Source organism: Verruconis gallopava, assembly GCF_000836295.1.
Source record: "Verruconis gallopava strain CBS 43764 unplaced genomic scaffold supercont1.26, whole genome shotgun sequence".
Classification (NCBI taxonomy): Eukaryota; Fungi; Ascomycota; class Dothideomycetes; order Venturiales; family Sympoventuriaceae; genus Verruconis; species Verruconis gallopava.
In genome coordinates this window covers 8,421-26,513 of record NW_015622162.1, presented here as the reverse complement: position 1 = coordinate 26,513, position 18,093 = coordinate 8,421, and the positions used below count along the sequence as shown (strand labels likewise).

General features: G+C 29.0%; 1 protein-coding gene across 1 annotated transcript; it reads right to left on the bottom strand.

The window, feature by feature from the left end:
* Window positions 1-487: 487 nt before the first annotated feature.
* On the bottom strand, window positions 488-2,315 carry PV09_06967 (uncharacterized protein; the record flags this gene model as incomplete). The annotated part of the gene is made up of 3 exons (XM_016360678.1): window positions 488-713; window positions 775-1,970; window positions 2,082-2,315. The coding sequence occupies 3 exons, from the start codon at window positions 2,313-2,315 to the stop codon at window positions 488-490; spliced, it is 1,656 nt and encodes a 551-aa protein (XP_016211355.1).
* Between the last annotated feature and the right edge of the window lie 15,778 nt (window positions 2,316-18,093).

The following is an 18,093-nucleotide window of genomic DNA, read 5'->3' as shown; positions in this document are numbered from 1 at the left end:
GTGCACTGTGCCCTAGCAAATTAAGCCCATCCCATCATCCGGTTCTGAAATACGGCCCCGCAACCCCTCTCGCAGGCCAATGTTACGTTACCCTTTAAGGATAAAGTGCGGTATTTACATCTACAGCATTCTGTCGGACCAACGGCTTCGGTGTCGACGCTTTCTAGTCAAGTTTGATCTAAAGTTCTAACGTGGGGTAAAATGAAACGTTCGGATTTCTATGCAAATTTTTGAAAGCAATTCGAGATCGTCGCGTGATTTTTTGCTGTGAGAGCATCAGCTTAGGAACGTTTTAGAGCGTTTATTAGCTCGAAAATTTGAATTTCTCGCCATGAAAGACATTGTACGCACCAGTCTATGGCATTTCATCACCTCTCATTGTAATGACTCGTAAATCGAGACGATAGTATCACCAAAGATGCGCACGGAATACCAACTTCATATGACATCTCTGCGAGCTATATTAAATTCCTATAAAACTTTCACCTCATCCTCGCGATTGTCTAAATGCCTTAAACTCTTTCATGGCAGACATGATCAAGGGAACGGCTACTGGTCCAAGCAGCGGCAGGTAGACCGCAATTTTATGTTCGTCGGGGAAGTAGACCATGGCAACCATCGATGGCTCGAAGAATGCGCGCTCGGCCTTTAATTCAGCAAGCTTAGCACTCTCAAGTGCCTGATGGAAACGACCGTTTTTCAAGCTAGTGCATCTGCAGCTCCTATTAGCGATCAAGTTAAGCCATTATGCACAACGGCAGTGCATGAACATACGCAGAGTCTAGATGAGCCATAGTCTGCTCCACATCACGAGCAACTGTATCCGGTATTGCAATAGAAGACAGAGATTGAGTGAGTCGAGCTATTGCTCCAAGAGTTGACGATGCAGAGAATATCAGAGAAGCTGCATGAACGCGTATCAATGTAGATAATCGCAGGGGAAAAGATCCTGGCTCCTGAGGTAGACCAAGCAAAGAGATCAGCTGATGAGAAAATGTTCGCATGACAGGCTCCAGATCCGTTTTCGATAACTGGAATTGTTTCCGACCAAGGTTGAGGATCTGAACGCCACCCCATTGCGGAATTAGCCAACTCGTTCCACCATTTTCATCAAGAAGGAGTGGTGATTGTTTTGTAGAGGGAATGTACAAGATGAAATTGATTGTTGGCCCATCGCCAATACTCGGGCTCAAAGGCCACTCGGCTGCATTTATAAACCCACCAAGGTCTTCCTTTACGAGCGTCCAAACTTGCTTGGACTCGTCGTACTGCGGACCAGCTATGGATGGAGATAGGGCGGCATATAGCTGGACTTGGGAGTCCACCGTAAAATTGCTCACAACGGACAAAGACTGGAGGAGTGGAGCAAGGTAATCATGCAGCGCGTCCTCAATGTCCCAATCCGAGGGCATGGCATTCGGCGTGAAGAGAGAAAATGTAAGATGATATGTAGGCGCATATTTGAACGTTCTAGTCTTGCGTTTTGCAAGAGAATCCGCCATTTCTTGTGATATTGACTTCCACTGGGATGGATGCCATGACGTCGATGCCATTGAGTAAGCAAGAACAGCCTGTTCTTCGTTGAATGTATTTTGTAACTCATTGGCGATGAAAGTGGCAAGAGGCGAGCCCGTAGAGGAGGAAGACGGTATTTGGTTTGGCGTATAGTAAATATCCATAACTGACTCAAAATTGTGCAGGACAGCGCGTGGTGTTGTTCCAACGGTGTCAGAGATGAGGTTGATCGTCATTGCAATATCCTCTTGATCTTGGCCTATATTTTCAGGAGAGCTTCGGCTAACTTGAGTGTTGTTTCGAGTTTTGTCGGGTATGACAAGTCGTAAGTGATGAGAGGAGAAATCATTCATGTCGTCCAAAGCATGCTGCGTTGTTCGAAGCATATGCTGAGCTTCTAGGGGTGGTAAGCCTGCTTCAACTGCAATTCGTAGAGGGAACGTAGGTCGGCAGATCTTTAGAATAGTGAGCATAATTTCGTATTCATGGATGCAATAAAGGAGAACGATCAAGAAAATCCAAACCCGTGCACCCTGTTTTAGAGAGCATAATGAGTTTCATCTTACCTTCCCATCTGCCCAATCTAGCATCTTTTGTAGCGGCAACGGCGCCCTGTATACGGTAGTCGTCTTCCACCATACTGGGAAACCGAGGAATAGAGCTGTGGCCCAGAAGGAAAGCAGAGCTAATCGTCGGACCCAGATGCTCTCACGGGTTTCACATGGAGGGGATTTTGGAACTTTGATAGCTTCAAAAATGATGTTGTTTGCCTCGCCGTTGAAAATGACGTTTGGCGACATTGCTGTTGCTTACGCTGCGCGTTACCTGGCTTCGATGTTTAACAAGGAGTGGTAATGTTGATGACTAAGCATCACGAGGCCTGTCAGTCTAAGCACATAGAAGTCATGACCCCCGTGTGCACGGGCCTAGGTATGCACGCGCCATCCACCACCAGCACCCAGGCACTATATTAATTAATAGTATATATAATAATAGTTTAATTAATATAAAATTATATATAGTATTATAAGTAATTTATATAAGCCTATTAACTAAGTTTTATAATCTTTAAGCTATTATGGCGGTGTTACGAGGTAACACATGATTTATCACGTGAGTGATCATTTTGATTATTTTCAGAAAATGATCAAAATAAGCGCATTAGCCAATGGTTGATAACCAGGGTGTCATTAATTAATAGAAGTAATTATTTTACTTATCCTTAATAAAATAATCAGAATAAGTTAATAAGGATACTAAAAATAAGGTCTATATAAATATCCTATCTCTACTGATATTACACCTTTTTATAATTCAACTATCTAGTTTACCTAGTAATTAGTTTAAATATATTTTTATACTCTTAAAGCTTAGACTATTCTAAGCTATAAATATAACTATCTTATTATATTCCTTCTATAATAAGCTCTTATTATATCTTATTCCTTTATTTTAGGAAGCTAAATCTTTCTAAAGTAGCTTATATTAATAAAGCTAATTAATATTAGGAAAGTATTCTTAATAAAAGTTAAATTACTAAATTATTAGATAGGGTAAGGAATAATATCTTATATCTACTATCTCTAAAAGAAGTAGTAGAAGTTAATAATAGTCTAATCTACTAAAAAAAAGGTTAAGGTTACTTTAAATATAAGTACTACTAGGCTATTAATATTTAAAATAGTAGTACCTCTACCTCCTCTATTATTATTAAGAGATTTAAAAATTCTACTAGATATTTAATTATCTGATAATTCTAATTTATCTAATTTAAATTCTAATTCTAGAAGTAAGAACCTATTTAATAATAATATAGCTTAATCTAAAGTTAATCTATCTAAATCTTTTAAAGAAGAATAATCTAAATATAAGGCTTTTAGGTTTTAGCTTGAATTTATATTTATTAAAACCAGGATAAGTTTAAAACTAAAGAGAAGAAAGTTATATATATAATTCTCTATTTAAAAGAAAATATATATACTTAAATCTAGAGGTAAGTTAATTAATATATCTTAAAGAAAAGAGATATTCTATATAATATTAAGAAGATTTTCTAGAACTATTTAATATTTATAAGAGAAATAGATTAGTATTTTTAGTAAATTAATAAGGCTTATTTAGCTAAAAAGAAGTTATTAGAACTATACTAAAAGTTAGATATAAGTTCTTATATAATTAAATTTAAGAAATAGGTAATAATTTTAAAATAAAATAATAATATACTCTATACTAAATTCTTTATAGGATTTAAACTAGAAGTTAAAGCCTAATTATAACTTAGGAAAAAAGAGATATCTACCTTTACTAAACTTATTAAATTAGTAATTAGGGTTAATTCTATCCTATTTAAAAATAAGCTTAATAAATAGGGAAAGATATTTAGATATTAACCTAATTATAGAAGATTATAATATTCTATAGATTACTATAGACTATAGTCTATAGAGATAGATAAACTCTAGAAAGGTGATTAAGCCTTAAGAAAGCTTAAGAATTTTAAGAAAAATATAGGAAATTATTTTAAATATGGCTAACCAGGATACTTTACCTGAAATTATTTAAAGCCTAAAAAATAATTAATTAAAATTCTAAAAATTAGTATATAGGTATAGAAAATTACTATATTTAAGAAAGGCTCTTATAGTATTTACTAATAGGGACCAAATCAAAATATAGGACTATAGGATAAAATAGTGATTTAGGGAATCTTAAAATAATATCCTAATACTTAGATAAATATAGCTTATAAATTCTATTAGGGATTATTAATTAGCTATTGTAAGGTCCAAAATTGTGGATTCTAGGAATATAGTTATAGTAAAGTTACCTATAATTTTAACTTCTACTATTAGTTTACTTTCCCTTGATTTACTAAGGCTTTAAGGTTCCTTCTAAAAGTTAACTATTATACCCTTTAATAGTTAATCTTCTTATTTTCTGAGAAGTAAGGATGTTTACTTTCATCATTATTAAGTATTTCTTTATCTAACTCTTATTCCTTAGAATTTCTATTATCTAAGTTGGATATTCCTTTTATTATTTATAGGTTTATTTGATATTTCTTCTGTAGATTATTAGAATCTAGATCTATACTTATCTGAAATCTAATTTAGTATAGGTTCTTAAGTAAAACTTATATAATTACCTTTCTTATTAAGTTATATATTATATAGATAAGTTTTATGATATATATAAAGATACTTTCTATTATTTTATTTTCTTTAGAGTTAAGGTTTCTAATTATACTTTAGATTCCTTAAGGTAATAGTTTAATATTGACTGATATATCACCCTTATTAATAATTCCCTATTTTATTAATGGTATATAGGGTCTTAGATATTAATAACCCTAAGTTGTATAATAGTTAATTAGAAGGTACTTATAGTATATATAATAATTATTATTTTTAATACCTTTAATCTAGAGTATTTATTATACTTACATAAAAGAAACTTTAGGTGGTCTATAAGAGTATTCCTATAATAATTCTCCTGGGTCCTTATTTTTACTATACTTCTAGAATCCGTAATTCTGGACTTTATAATAGCTAATTAGTAATACCTAATAGAATTTATAAGTTATATTTATCTAAGCATCAGGGTATTATTCTAAGATCCCCTGAATCACCATTTTATCCTATAGTCCTATATTTTAATTTAATTCCTATTAGTAAGTATTATAAAAGTCTTTCTTAAATATAGTAATCTTTTATATCTATATACTAATTCTTAAACTTTTAATTAATTATTTTTTAGGCTTTAAATAACTTTAGGTAAAGTATCCTAGTTAGCTATATTTAAAGCAATTTCCCATATTTTTCTTAAAATTTTTAGGCCTCCTTAGGGTTTGATCACCTTTTTAGAGCTTATCTATCTCTATAGGCTATAGTCTATAATAATTAATAGAATATTATAATTTTCTATAATTAGATTAGTATTTAGATATCTTTCCCTATTTATTAAGCTTATTTTTAAATAAGATAAAATTAACCTTAATTACTAATTTAATAAATTTAGTAAAAGTAGATATTTCTTTTTTCCTAAATTATAATTAGATTTTAACTTCTAGCTTAAATTCTATAAAGAATTTAGTATAGAGTATATTATTATTCTATTTTAAAATTACTACCTATTTCTTAAATTTAACTATATAGGAACTTATATCTAACTTTTCATATAATTCTAATAACTTCTTTTTAGCTAGATAAGCCTTATTAACTTATTAAAAGTATTAATCTATTTTTCCTATAAATATTAAGTAGCTCTAGAAAATCCTTTTAATATTATATAGAATATCTCCCTTTTTTAAGATATATTAATTAACTTACCTCTAGATTTAGGTATATATATTTCTACTTAAATAGAAAATTATATATATAACTTTCTTCTCTTCAGTTTCAAACTTATCCTAATTCTAATAGATATAAATTCTAAACTAAGACCTAAAAGCCTTATATTTAGATTATTCCCTTTTAAAAGGTTTAGGTAGATTAACTTTAGATTAAGCTATATTATTATTAAATAGATTTTCACTTCTAGAGTTAAAATTTAAATTAGATAAATTAGAGCTATTAGATAATTAGATATCTGGTAGAACTTCTGAATCTCTTAGTAATAGGGGAGGTAGTAATAATACTACTATTCTTGTAAGGGGTGGATATAAACATGATATCAGGATGGGGAGCAATAAGTATAGATTAGTATTAAAACTGATAACTAAGAAGTAAAACTAAGGTGGATATTATATATAGCTTAAATACTACTTCTCCCTAGAGTATATAACCTATAGCCTAAGCGCAGCTATACTATATATATATTCCTACTCTATTCCTCACAACTCTTCCCCCCCTTCCATAGTCTGGTCCCCAGACTTGCTAAGATTATATTTCTCTACTGGTATGGTATTATGTTAGATATATTTTATCTATTACTTCTATTATTTATTATTATTATTATATCTTGATATTATATTATATATATTATTATATTTATTATTATTATATAGTAATAATATTATAATTTTAATACTTAGTAAAGATATAAATTCTTCTATATTCTAAAATTTATTCTTCCATTATTTATATATATATATATATATATACTTATATATATATATATATATATATACATATATATATACACACTTACATATATATATATATATATATAAAATGGTATCTTTACGGTGGTTGGCCGTTTATTTATCAGGGGCGAGACGGGGTCCATCAACGCCTCGCTCCTCGGGTGCGGGTTATAGGCGTTCCTTGTCTCGCTCCCCGTCTCCTTATTCCCTAACCCCTGTGCTGTTATTGTTGGTATCCTAGCGCGGCGCAGCAAGTTTAAGGCGCCGGCATCGCGGCAGTAGTATTAAGGCGCCAGAGCCTCCTAGTTGCCGTCGCCGGGTTGCTTTTGAGGTGACGGAAATATCATCTCCTTAAGGTAGGGGTGAAATCCTATCTCAGCTAGGGTAAGGGGATAAGGTAGAGGTGGATATTTTTATCTGCCTCTAATATAATAAGGACATTAACCTTATCTTTATATATAATATACTTATATTTTAGAAGTATACTAAATACTTATACTAATATTATAAGTATAAAGAGGTTTAAGTTCTACTATTATTATTATATTTCTATTACTTTATCTTACAATTTATAGGTCCCTCTATAATTTAACTACTACTTAACCTAACTTATTAAACTTACTAAAGCTCTAAGAAATTTTAAGAAGGGTATTATATTAACTATCAGGGTTAACTAAGCTAAATATATATATATATTTATATATTATAAAATAGTGGTTAAAGTATTTATTATATATAATAACTATCTAGGCAGTTATTACTACCTAATATTAGAAATAATATTTTATAACCTACTAGGTTAAATATAATAGCTAGTTTAGGGTATAAATATCCTAGCTAGTATTCTATCCTTATCTATTAGTATAGCTTACTACTAATATATTAGTTCTGCTAATTCTATATAGGCTATTATATTACTAGGTTATTTAGGGGGTATCCCCTAAATTCCCCCTAAGCTTATCTTCTTATCTTATTATTATAGTTGCCGGGCCTTCTAACCTAATTCTTTTCTTAATTATGCCCCCTTTTCTTACTAGTGGTGTCATGCCGCCGCTTCTTCCTCATCTATAGTAAACTTATTAAGCCTAAATAGCTCCACCCCCTATTACTGTAAGAGCTCTATTATAGAGCTTTCCTCTAATTTTTCTAATTAAGGATATGATCTTTATATCTTTAATTTATATAATATATTTAGTATAGTTTCTTTTAATATATAGTATATATTATTTATCTCTTATATTCTATATATATCTTTTCTTTAACTGGTTGTTGAATTTGTTGCGCTTCTCTTATATATTATCTAAATTTTCTCTTAATAATTACTAGTTATATTCTATAGGGTAACCCTTCCATTTAATCAGATATTATATACTATCCTTATACTTCTTCTTATTAAGGATTTCTTCTATCTCCTATTTTTCCTTATTATTAATAATTTCTAGGAGTAGTAAGTAATTCACTATATTATTATTACCTATATACTAATAATATTTTTCTAGTAGAGAGATATAGAATATATTCTAGACTTTTTATAATATTAGTAGCTATAATTAATATATTTATATACTAACTAATTTAAGGACTCAGAATAGCCTAATAAAATATGGTATAAGTTTCCTACTTAAGTACCTTAGATATAGATATTTTATTAATAGTAGGATAAGGTTATTTATTTTAAATATTATTAGTTTATACCTATAGTTATAGTATTTTACTTACTCTTAGCTTATATTAGTAAGATATTCTTCTAGCTTCTTATAGATATTATAAAGTTGCTTTATTTTTGTATATCTAGTATTACATTTTAATTCTTAATATTATAATAGACTTCTAAATAAAACCTATATAGTATAAAGAATAGGGTTATACCTATTAATATATTAATACTATTATTATATATAAATTTAGCAATTAGCAGTAGTTTCGCCCATGTTTTCAGGTACTCTCTATAGTATATGCGTAGGTATTCCTAAATTATTTAATTTTGATATTCTGTCTATCCATCAGTTTATAGATAGAATATGGTTCCTATATATCTATATATATATAATATATAGCATAGTTCTGACCAGAATTCACTTATGAATTTCAGGTCTCAGTCTAAAATAATACCCTTAGGTAAGCTGAAGCTTCTTATAACCCTATTAAATAGCATATTAGTAACATTTATAGCTATATAATCTTTTATAGTTATGGTATAGAGTGCTATTTTTATATATCTATTAATAATTACTAAAATAGTATTATATATACTACTATTGCGCTTAGATAGTAGAATGCCACTTATAAAATCTATAGTGATCTCTATCTATGGACATTCCAGTATAGTTAGTACCTATAATTTGCTATATAGGTAGTGTCTCTTTACCTTTACCTACTGGTATATATTATATATCTATATATATTCTTATATGTCCTGGTATATTAATAGCCAGTAATACTTTCTACTTAAGAGTTTAACTGTTTTAGTTACTTTAAAGTATCCTATATGAGGGTTATTATAGTACCTTCTTATAAGCTTAAACTTTACTACCAGGTCGTCTGGTATGTAGGCTCGACCCTAGAACAATAGGATATCCTAATGGTTTATTGACTAATTACCTACCCTCTTCCTAATTTACTTTTCTAATATATTATACTTGCTTTTAGTAATTTTGTATTAAGCTTATAGTTCTTATAGAATATTAGGGATCTCCTTTTCCATATAGGCTGCTTTACTTTCTATGGCTCTTATAATAATATAATATGGGTAGGTGCTTTTCCCTACTTACCCTACTATTTACTACCTATAATACCTGCGCTCTTCCTATATCCAGGATATATGAAAACTATGTAAGGCCGCAGTCATAGTATTACTATAGGGGCTTATATCCCTATACTTTGGATTAGTCTTTGGCTATTACCCTATATATCTAATTACTTTTAATCTATTTTTAAGTATTAGGGTTATGTATATAGTACTTTCTGGTAATATTACTAATTTTTAGTGTAGTATTAGAAGCAGGTCATCTAATAGTCTTTCTTCTATTATATAGTCTGGGTGTTTTAAGGGTGTATCTGTGGGATTAGACGGACCCACGTGGTGGTGAAGGATAAAGTTATACCCTGCTAATAGTATAGCCTATCTAGCTTACCTACTATTAAACTGTATAACCCTTATAAGTCCAGTTAGATTTCTGTAGTTTGTATAGACTTTAATTAGAGTAGTACTTCCCTCCAGATAGTACCTCTACTACTTGAAATACTCTATAATCATAAGTAACTCTTAATTATATATCTTATACCTTAATTTAGTATCTTTTATCTTATATAAATAGAATACTACTAGGTACTATTAGCCCTCTCTATTATACTGGGATAATATCTCTACTATCATAAATTATGACGTATCTATCTCTACCCTAATTAGTAATTCTAGATTAAAATATCTGATAACTAGTACTATTATAAATATATCTTATAATATCTAAAATAATTACTCTGCACTTTTAGTTTACTTAAATAGTTTTATCAGCTTACCATTTTTCATTCCCTTTATAAGATTAGTTAAGCCCCTTATAATCTTTGCGTAATCTTTGATGAATCATCTATAGAAGTTATAAAACCTAAGGAATATTTATGCTTCCTTTAAGGTTATTAGTATAGGCTATTCCTTAATAGTTACTACTTTTACTCTATCTATATATATACTATTTATCCTAACTATAAAGCTAAGAAACTTAACTTTATTAGTAAAGAACTTATACTTTTTAAGGTTATAGTATAGGTTATGCGCTTACAGCTATATAAGTATTATATATATATCCCGCACGTAGGATTCCCAGTCCTTTAAGTAGATAAGGATATTATTAAGGTATATAATATATATAATATTGATATAGTTCCCTAACACCTTATTAATATATGCCTGGAATATTACGGGCATATTAGCTAAGCCAAATAGTATTACTAGGTACTTATAATAGCTATAGCGCGTGCGAAATACTATCTTCCACTTATAGCCTTCCTTAATATATATTCTATAGTATATATTTTTAAGATTTAACTTTATAAAAATCTTTACGCTACTCAGTCAGTCCAGAATCTCTGAAATAAGTGGTAGGGGGTATCTATTTTTAATAGTAACCTTATTAAGGCCTCTGTAGTCTATATATAGGTATAGCTCACTATTCTTCTTTAGTATAAATAGAATAGGTGCGCCTATAGGGCTTATAGAGGGTCTTATCCACCTATTCTGTAGCGCCTCGCTAAGATATTCTCTAAGAGCCTTAAGCTTCTTTACTAATATATAGTAGATCAGATAATATAATAGTTCTACTATTATCTTAATTATATAGTCTATACTCTTATAGCTTAGTAATATTATTATAGCTTCTTTTTTAAAAATATTTATAAAATCTTATAATTTATCAGGTAGTATATATTCCGCTTGCGCCTTCTTCGGCTCTATATTTAGGAGAAGTATACTATAGTACTTATCTTTATTAATTTCTTCCTCTATACTTATCATATGTATTATTAGTACTATATCTTTAAAGTACCACTTCTCCTATCCTATATTAAGGAGAATGTCTTATTGCTTTATAGTAGGTATACCTAGGATAATATATGATTGCCCTTGGTCTACTATAAATATAATTACTAGTATAGTCTTCTTAACTTTATTTATATCTTATAAATATAGTTTAATTTTATATACCTTAAAGTAGTCAATATCTGTAACACCCCCCTAATATAGGTAAGGTATATATATATCTGCTTCTAGGAGGTTGAGCTCCTTTGTAAGTCTTAGTGTTATCAGGCTGATATCAGCTCTTAAATCTAATATAATTTTGATATTCTTATTATTAGTAAGGCCCTTAATTATCCTACTTATATTAATTATTTTCCCTATAGCTTTAAGTTCTATATAGGTCGCATATATAGAGATTAATGTAACCCTAATGCTTTTCCCTTATTAGTTATTTCTCCTTTTAGCTTGCGATAGTCTCGCGTTATATATCTAAACTTATTATATTTATAATATCTTATTTTTAACTCTTTCTTTTTATTAGTGGATGGTTTAGGGTCTTCTAACTTATATTTTGGATTTACTGGTTCCCCACTCTAATTATATTTAGGGAATATATTACTATCACTAAACTTTTATTTTAAGCCTATATTCGCTATCTCTATCTCCATTTTCTTTTTGATTTTCTCTTACCTTATAAGCAGTATTATAATGCTACTGTATATCTCTAGTATTATTAGTAGGTTTATTAGATAATACTATAAGTTTAATCTAAATTTTATAATAAGATTATTATATTTCTCTTTTTCTATCTATATAATAATTATCTAAGCTTTTAAGGAGGTAAGATATACTTCAAAGTTAGCTATAGTTTAGCTCTTCCTTTAGATTACTTAAATATATATTATATAGATGCTTAGTTTATGGTTTTTTAGATCTTCAAGTTTATTAAGTAGGAATATTATAAGTTCTTCCTATATACTCAGCTTATCTCCTTTATTTCCGGTATAGTTAGACTAAGTTATCCTTAAGGAGCTTATAAGAAATTATTAGGTTTAGGTAACCTAAATACTTTCTTATATAAATCTCCTAAATATTAATTAAAATATATTTATAGTATAGTTAATCCAGTTAGTATACTCCTATAGTATTTTTCCTTTATATTCTAAAAGGTTCTTTAAGTAGATATCCTTCCCTTAAGGTAGAGTACTTAGTAGTATTAGTTCAGGGGTTTTATTACTAATATTCTCTAATTAGTTATCTTTAATAATGGTAAAAATATTATAAATTAACTACTTTTTAATTATAGCCTCTATTTATATTATTCTCTCTTTTAGCTTTTTAAGTTAGATCTTCCTTTAAAGATCTGCTTCTCTTTTCTTTAATTCTCTAATTTACTTATTAATTAATAATATTAATAATAAGGGTTCTGGTTTAATAGTAGATATAGTAATACTATTATTATATAATTATTTTGATATCCTAATACTAAATCTACACCTTTATTTTAGTAAAGAGTTGTTAGAATTATAAGGGGTGGATATAAATATGATATTAGGATAGGGAGTAATAAATATAGATTAGTATTAAAACTAATAACTAAAAAATAAAATTAAGGTAGATACTATATATAGCTTAAATATTGCTTCCCCCTGGAGCACATGACCTGCGGCCTGAGCGCAGCTGTGCCGTGCGTATGTTCCTACTCCGTTCCTCACAATTCTAAATATTAATAGTCTAGTAGCACTTATCTTTAAAGTAACCTTAACCTTTTTCTTTAATAGACTAGACTATTATTAACTTCTATTACTTCTTTTAGAGATAATAGATATAAGATATTATTCCTTACCCTATCTAATAACTTAGTAATTTAACTTTTATTAAAAATACTTTTCTAATACTAACCAGTTTTACTAATATAAGTTATTTTAAAAGGGTTTAGTTTCTTAAAGTAAAGGAATAAGATATAATTAGAGCTTATTATAAAAGGAATATAATAAGATAGTTATATTTATAACTTAGAATAGTATAAGCTTTAAGAGTATAAGAATGTATTTAAGCTAACTACTAGATAAACTAGATAGTTGAATTACGAAGAGGCATAGTATAGGTAAAGATAGGATATTTTTATATACCTAATTCTTAATATCTGTTAGGAATACTTTCCCAATACCGACTAGCCTTACTAATGTAAGCCACTTCGGAAGGGTTTAGCTTCCTAGAGCAAAGGAACAAGATATAATAAGAGCTTATTATAGAAGGAATATAATAAGATAGTTATATTTATAACTTAGAATAATTTAAGCTTTAAGAGTATAGGAATATATTTAAACTAACTACTAGGTAAACTAGACAGTTAAATTACGAAGAAGTGCAATACCAGTAGAAATAGGATATTTATATAAATCTTATTCTTAGTATCCTTATTACCTTATTTACTATAATTATTTTAATTATTTTTAAGTGAAATAATTACTTCTATTAATTAGTAATACCCTAATTATTAACTATTAGCTAATATACTTATTCTACTTATTATTAAGCAGAATAATTATAATTATTCCTTATATAATTACTTATATATTACTTTATAATACCATTCCCTTCCTTAGTAAGCTTATCCTAAGCTTTAATATTTAAGGGGTTTAGTAATTACTAAGAGGAAAATAAAGATATCTTTAAATTCTTCTCTTTACTATAAATATCTCGCTTCTGAATTTAAGGAGTCCGGAAATATTATTATCCTTAATTATAAATATTATTTAATCTATAGCCTAATTTATATTATTATATCTTCCTTAAAGAGTATTAAATATATAAACTATATTTATAAGGATATAAAGTATATTAATATATTATAGGAAGTTCTAATAAAACTAGAGAGAAAGCTAAATTAGCTATAGAAAAAAATCTTAAGAAGTTATTTAAGCTAAATACTATATAATAGAAACTTTTAGCTTAATTTTCCTAGAATTAGAAAATTTTAAAGGTAGCTAAAGGCTATATAAAGGTAAAGGTAATTTATTTAATAAATAAATTAGAGGAGGAAGAAGAAGTAGAATAGGTGAGGAATAGTGGCTACTCTAATAGTAAGCTATATAAGTTTATAGATAATCTTACTATTTTTAGTTAAACTATTAGAAACTAAGAGGTTTTAAGTATATTAGATTCTTATAATAATACTATAATAGCTTAAATAGATAGTTAAGGTTTTTATATAGTTTTTAAGTATTTTCTTCCAGTAGGTAACCTTTCCACTTTATAAAGTAAAAGTATTGATGTCTTCTAACTTAGTAATCTAAAATCTTCTTAACCTTATACTCTAGCTTAATGGAGTTGTAAGGGGTGAATATAAGAATGATATCAGGATGGGGAGCAATAAATATGGATTAGTATTAAAACTGATGACTAAGAAGTTAAACTAAGGTGGATACTATATATAGCTTAAATACTGCTTCCCCCTAAAGTATATAATCTATAGCCTGAGTGCAGTTATACCATATATATATTCCTACTCTATTCCTTATAACTCTTCCCCCCCTTCCATAGTCTGGTCCCCAGACTTACTAAGATTATATTCCTCTACTAGTATAGTATTATATTAGGTATATTCTATCTATTACTTCTACTATTTATTATTATTATTATATCTTAATATTATACTATATATATTATTATATTTATTACTATTATATAGTAATAATATTATAATTTTAATACTCTATAAAGATATAAATTCTTCTATATTCTAAAATTTGTTCTTCTACTGTTTATATATATATATATATATATATATATATGGTATCTTTATGGCGGTCAGCTGTTTATTTATTAGGGGTGAGACAGGGTCTATCAATACCTCACTCCTTAGGTGCGGGTTATAGGCGTTCTTTGTCTCATTCCCCGACTCCTCCTTTACTAATACCTATGCCACTATTATCAAGTTCTTAGTATGGTAAGGCAAGTTCTAGGTATAAGTATGCTCCCTGCCCTCGCTCCCTATCTCCTTATTCCCTAACCCCTATACTACCATTATTAGTATCCCAGTATGGTGTAGTAAGTTTAAGGTACTGGTATTACAGCAGCAATATTAAGGCGCTGGCGTTATAGCAGCAGTATTAAGGCGCCAGAGCCCCCCAGTCACTATCGCTAGGTTGCTTTTAAGGTAACAGAAATATCATCTCCTTAAGGTAGGGGTAAAACCCTACCTTAGCTAGGGGTAAAACCCTACCTTAGCTAGGGGAGGAGGATAAGGCGGAGGTAGATATTTTTATCTGCTTCTAATATAGTAAGGACATTAACCTTATCCTTATATATAATATACCTATATTTTAGAAGTATACTAGGTACTTATATTAGTATTATAAGTATAAAGAGGTTTAAGTTCTGCTATTATTATTATATTTTTATTATTTTATCTTATAATTTATAGATTCCTCTGTAATTTGGCTACTGCTTAGCCTAATTTATTAAGTTTAATAGAGCTCTAAGAGATTTTAAGGAGGGTATTATATTAACTGTTAGGGTTAACCAAGCTAAATATATATATATATTTATATACTATAAAACAGTGGTTAAAGTATTTATTATATATAATAATTATTTAGGTAATTATTACTACCTAATATTAGAGGTGATGTTTTATAACCTATTAGGTTAAATATAGTAGCTAGTTTAGGGTATAAATACTTTAGCTAGTATTCTATCCTTACCTATTAGTATAGTTTACTACTAATATATTAACTCTATTAATTCTATATAGGCTACTGTATTACTAGGTTATTTAGGGGGTATCCCCTAAATTCCCCCTAAACTTATCTTCTCATCTTATTATTATAGTTACTAGGCCTTCCAGCCTAATTCTTCTCTTAATTATACCCCTTCTTTTTACCAGTAGTATTATATCACTGCTTCTTTCTTATCTATAGCAAACTTATTAAGCCTGGGTAACTCTACCCCCTTTTACTATAAGGGCTCTGTTGTGGAGCTTTCCTCTAATTTTTCTGATTAAGAATATAATTCTTATATTTTTAATTTATATAATATATTTAGTATAATTTCTTTTAATATATAATATATATTATTTATCTTTTATATTCTATATATATCTTCTCTTTAACTAGTTATCGAATTTATTACGCTTCTCCTATATTGTAAGGGGTGAATGTAAGCGTGATATCAGGATAGGGAGCAATAAGTATGGATTAGTATTAAAACTGATAACTAAGAAGTTAAACTAAGGTAGATACTATATGTAGCTTAAATACTGCTTCCCCCTAGAGTATATAACCTATAGCCTGAGCGCAGCTATACTATATATATATTCTTACTCTATTACTTATAACTCTTCCCCCCCTTCCATAGTCTGGTCCCCAGACTTACTAAGATTATATTCCTCTGCTAATATAGTATTATATTAGGTATATTCTATCTATTACTTCTATTATTTATTATTATTATTATATCTTAGTATTACGCTATATATATTATTATATTTATTACTATTATATAGTAATAATATTATAGTTTTAATATTCTATAAAGATATAAATTCTTCTATATTCTAAAATTTATTCTTCTACTATTTATACATATATATATATATATATATACACTCACATATATATATATATATATATAAAATAGTATCTTTATAGCGGTCAGCTATTCATTTATCAGGGGTAAGATAGGGTCTATTAACGCCTCGCTCCTCGGGTACGGATTATAAGCATTCTTTATCTTATTCCCTAATTCCTCCTTTGCTAACACCCACACCACTATTATTAAATTCTTAGTATGGTAAGGCAAGTTCTAGGTATAGGTATGCTCCCTGCCCTCACTCCCTATCTCCTTATTCCCTAACCCCTATACTACTATTATTAGTATTCTAATATAATATAATAAGTTTAAGGTATTAATATTATAATAGTAGTATTAAGATATTAGAGCCTCTTAGTTGCTATTACTAGGTTGCTTTTAAGGTAACAGAAATATCATCTCCTTAAGGTAGGGGTAAAACCCTATCTTAGCTAGGGAAGGGGGATAAGGCGGAGGTGGATATTTTTGTCTACCTCTGATATAGTAAGGATATTAACCTTATCCTTATATATAATATACCTATATTTTAGAAGTATACTAGGTACTTATATTAGTATTATAAATATAAAAAGATTTAAGTTCTGCTATTATTATTATATTTCTATTACTTTATCTTATAATTTATAGGTCCCTCTATAATTTAGCTACTATTTAACCTAACTTATTAAGCTTATTAGAGCTCTAAGAGATTTTAAGGAGGGTGTCGTGTCGACCATCAGGGTTAACTAAGCTAAATATATATATATATTTATATACTGTAAAGGTTTTAGGCTGACCGCCAATTCAGGGGGTAGGACACTCGATGTCAAGGCCTTCCTGAGGGTGAGAAAATCAAGAGGGAGAGAGAAGCCTCCCACAGATGGGAACTGTAAAGAAGCTTAGAAGTAGGATAAGATAGTTAGGATAAGGGTATAAAAGAAGATAAAATAAATAAGAAAGAGTAAAATAAAGATAAAGTAAAGCAAAGTAAGGTAAAGCAGGGCAAAGCAAAGCGAAGTTCTGTATAAGGCAAAGCAAAGCTGGTTTTTATTGTCTTATTCTTATCTAAAGCTATTATCCCCCTTTTATCTTTCCTTATCCTTCTCTTCTTATATATCCTTGCTATATCATATAATATCTAAGACCCTTACTCCTATATCATATGATGTCCTTCAGAGTATGAACCATTTTCCCTAGTACAATACTATAAAACAGCAGTTAAAGTATTTATCACGCGTGATAACCATCTAGGCAGTTACCACCACCTAATATTAGAGGTAATATTTTATAACCTACTGGGTTAAATACAGCAGCTAGTTCAGGGCATAAATACCCTAACTGGTATTCCATCCTTACCTATTAATATAGCTTACTACTAATATATTAGCTCTACTAATTCTATATAGGC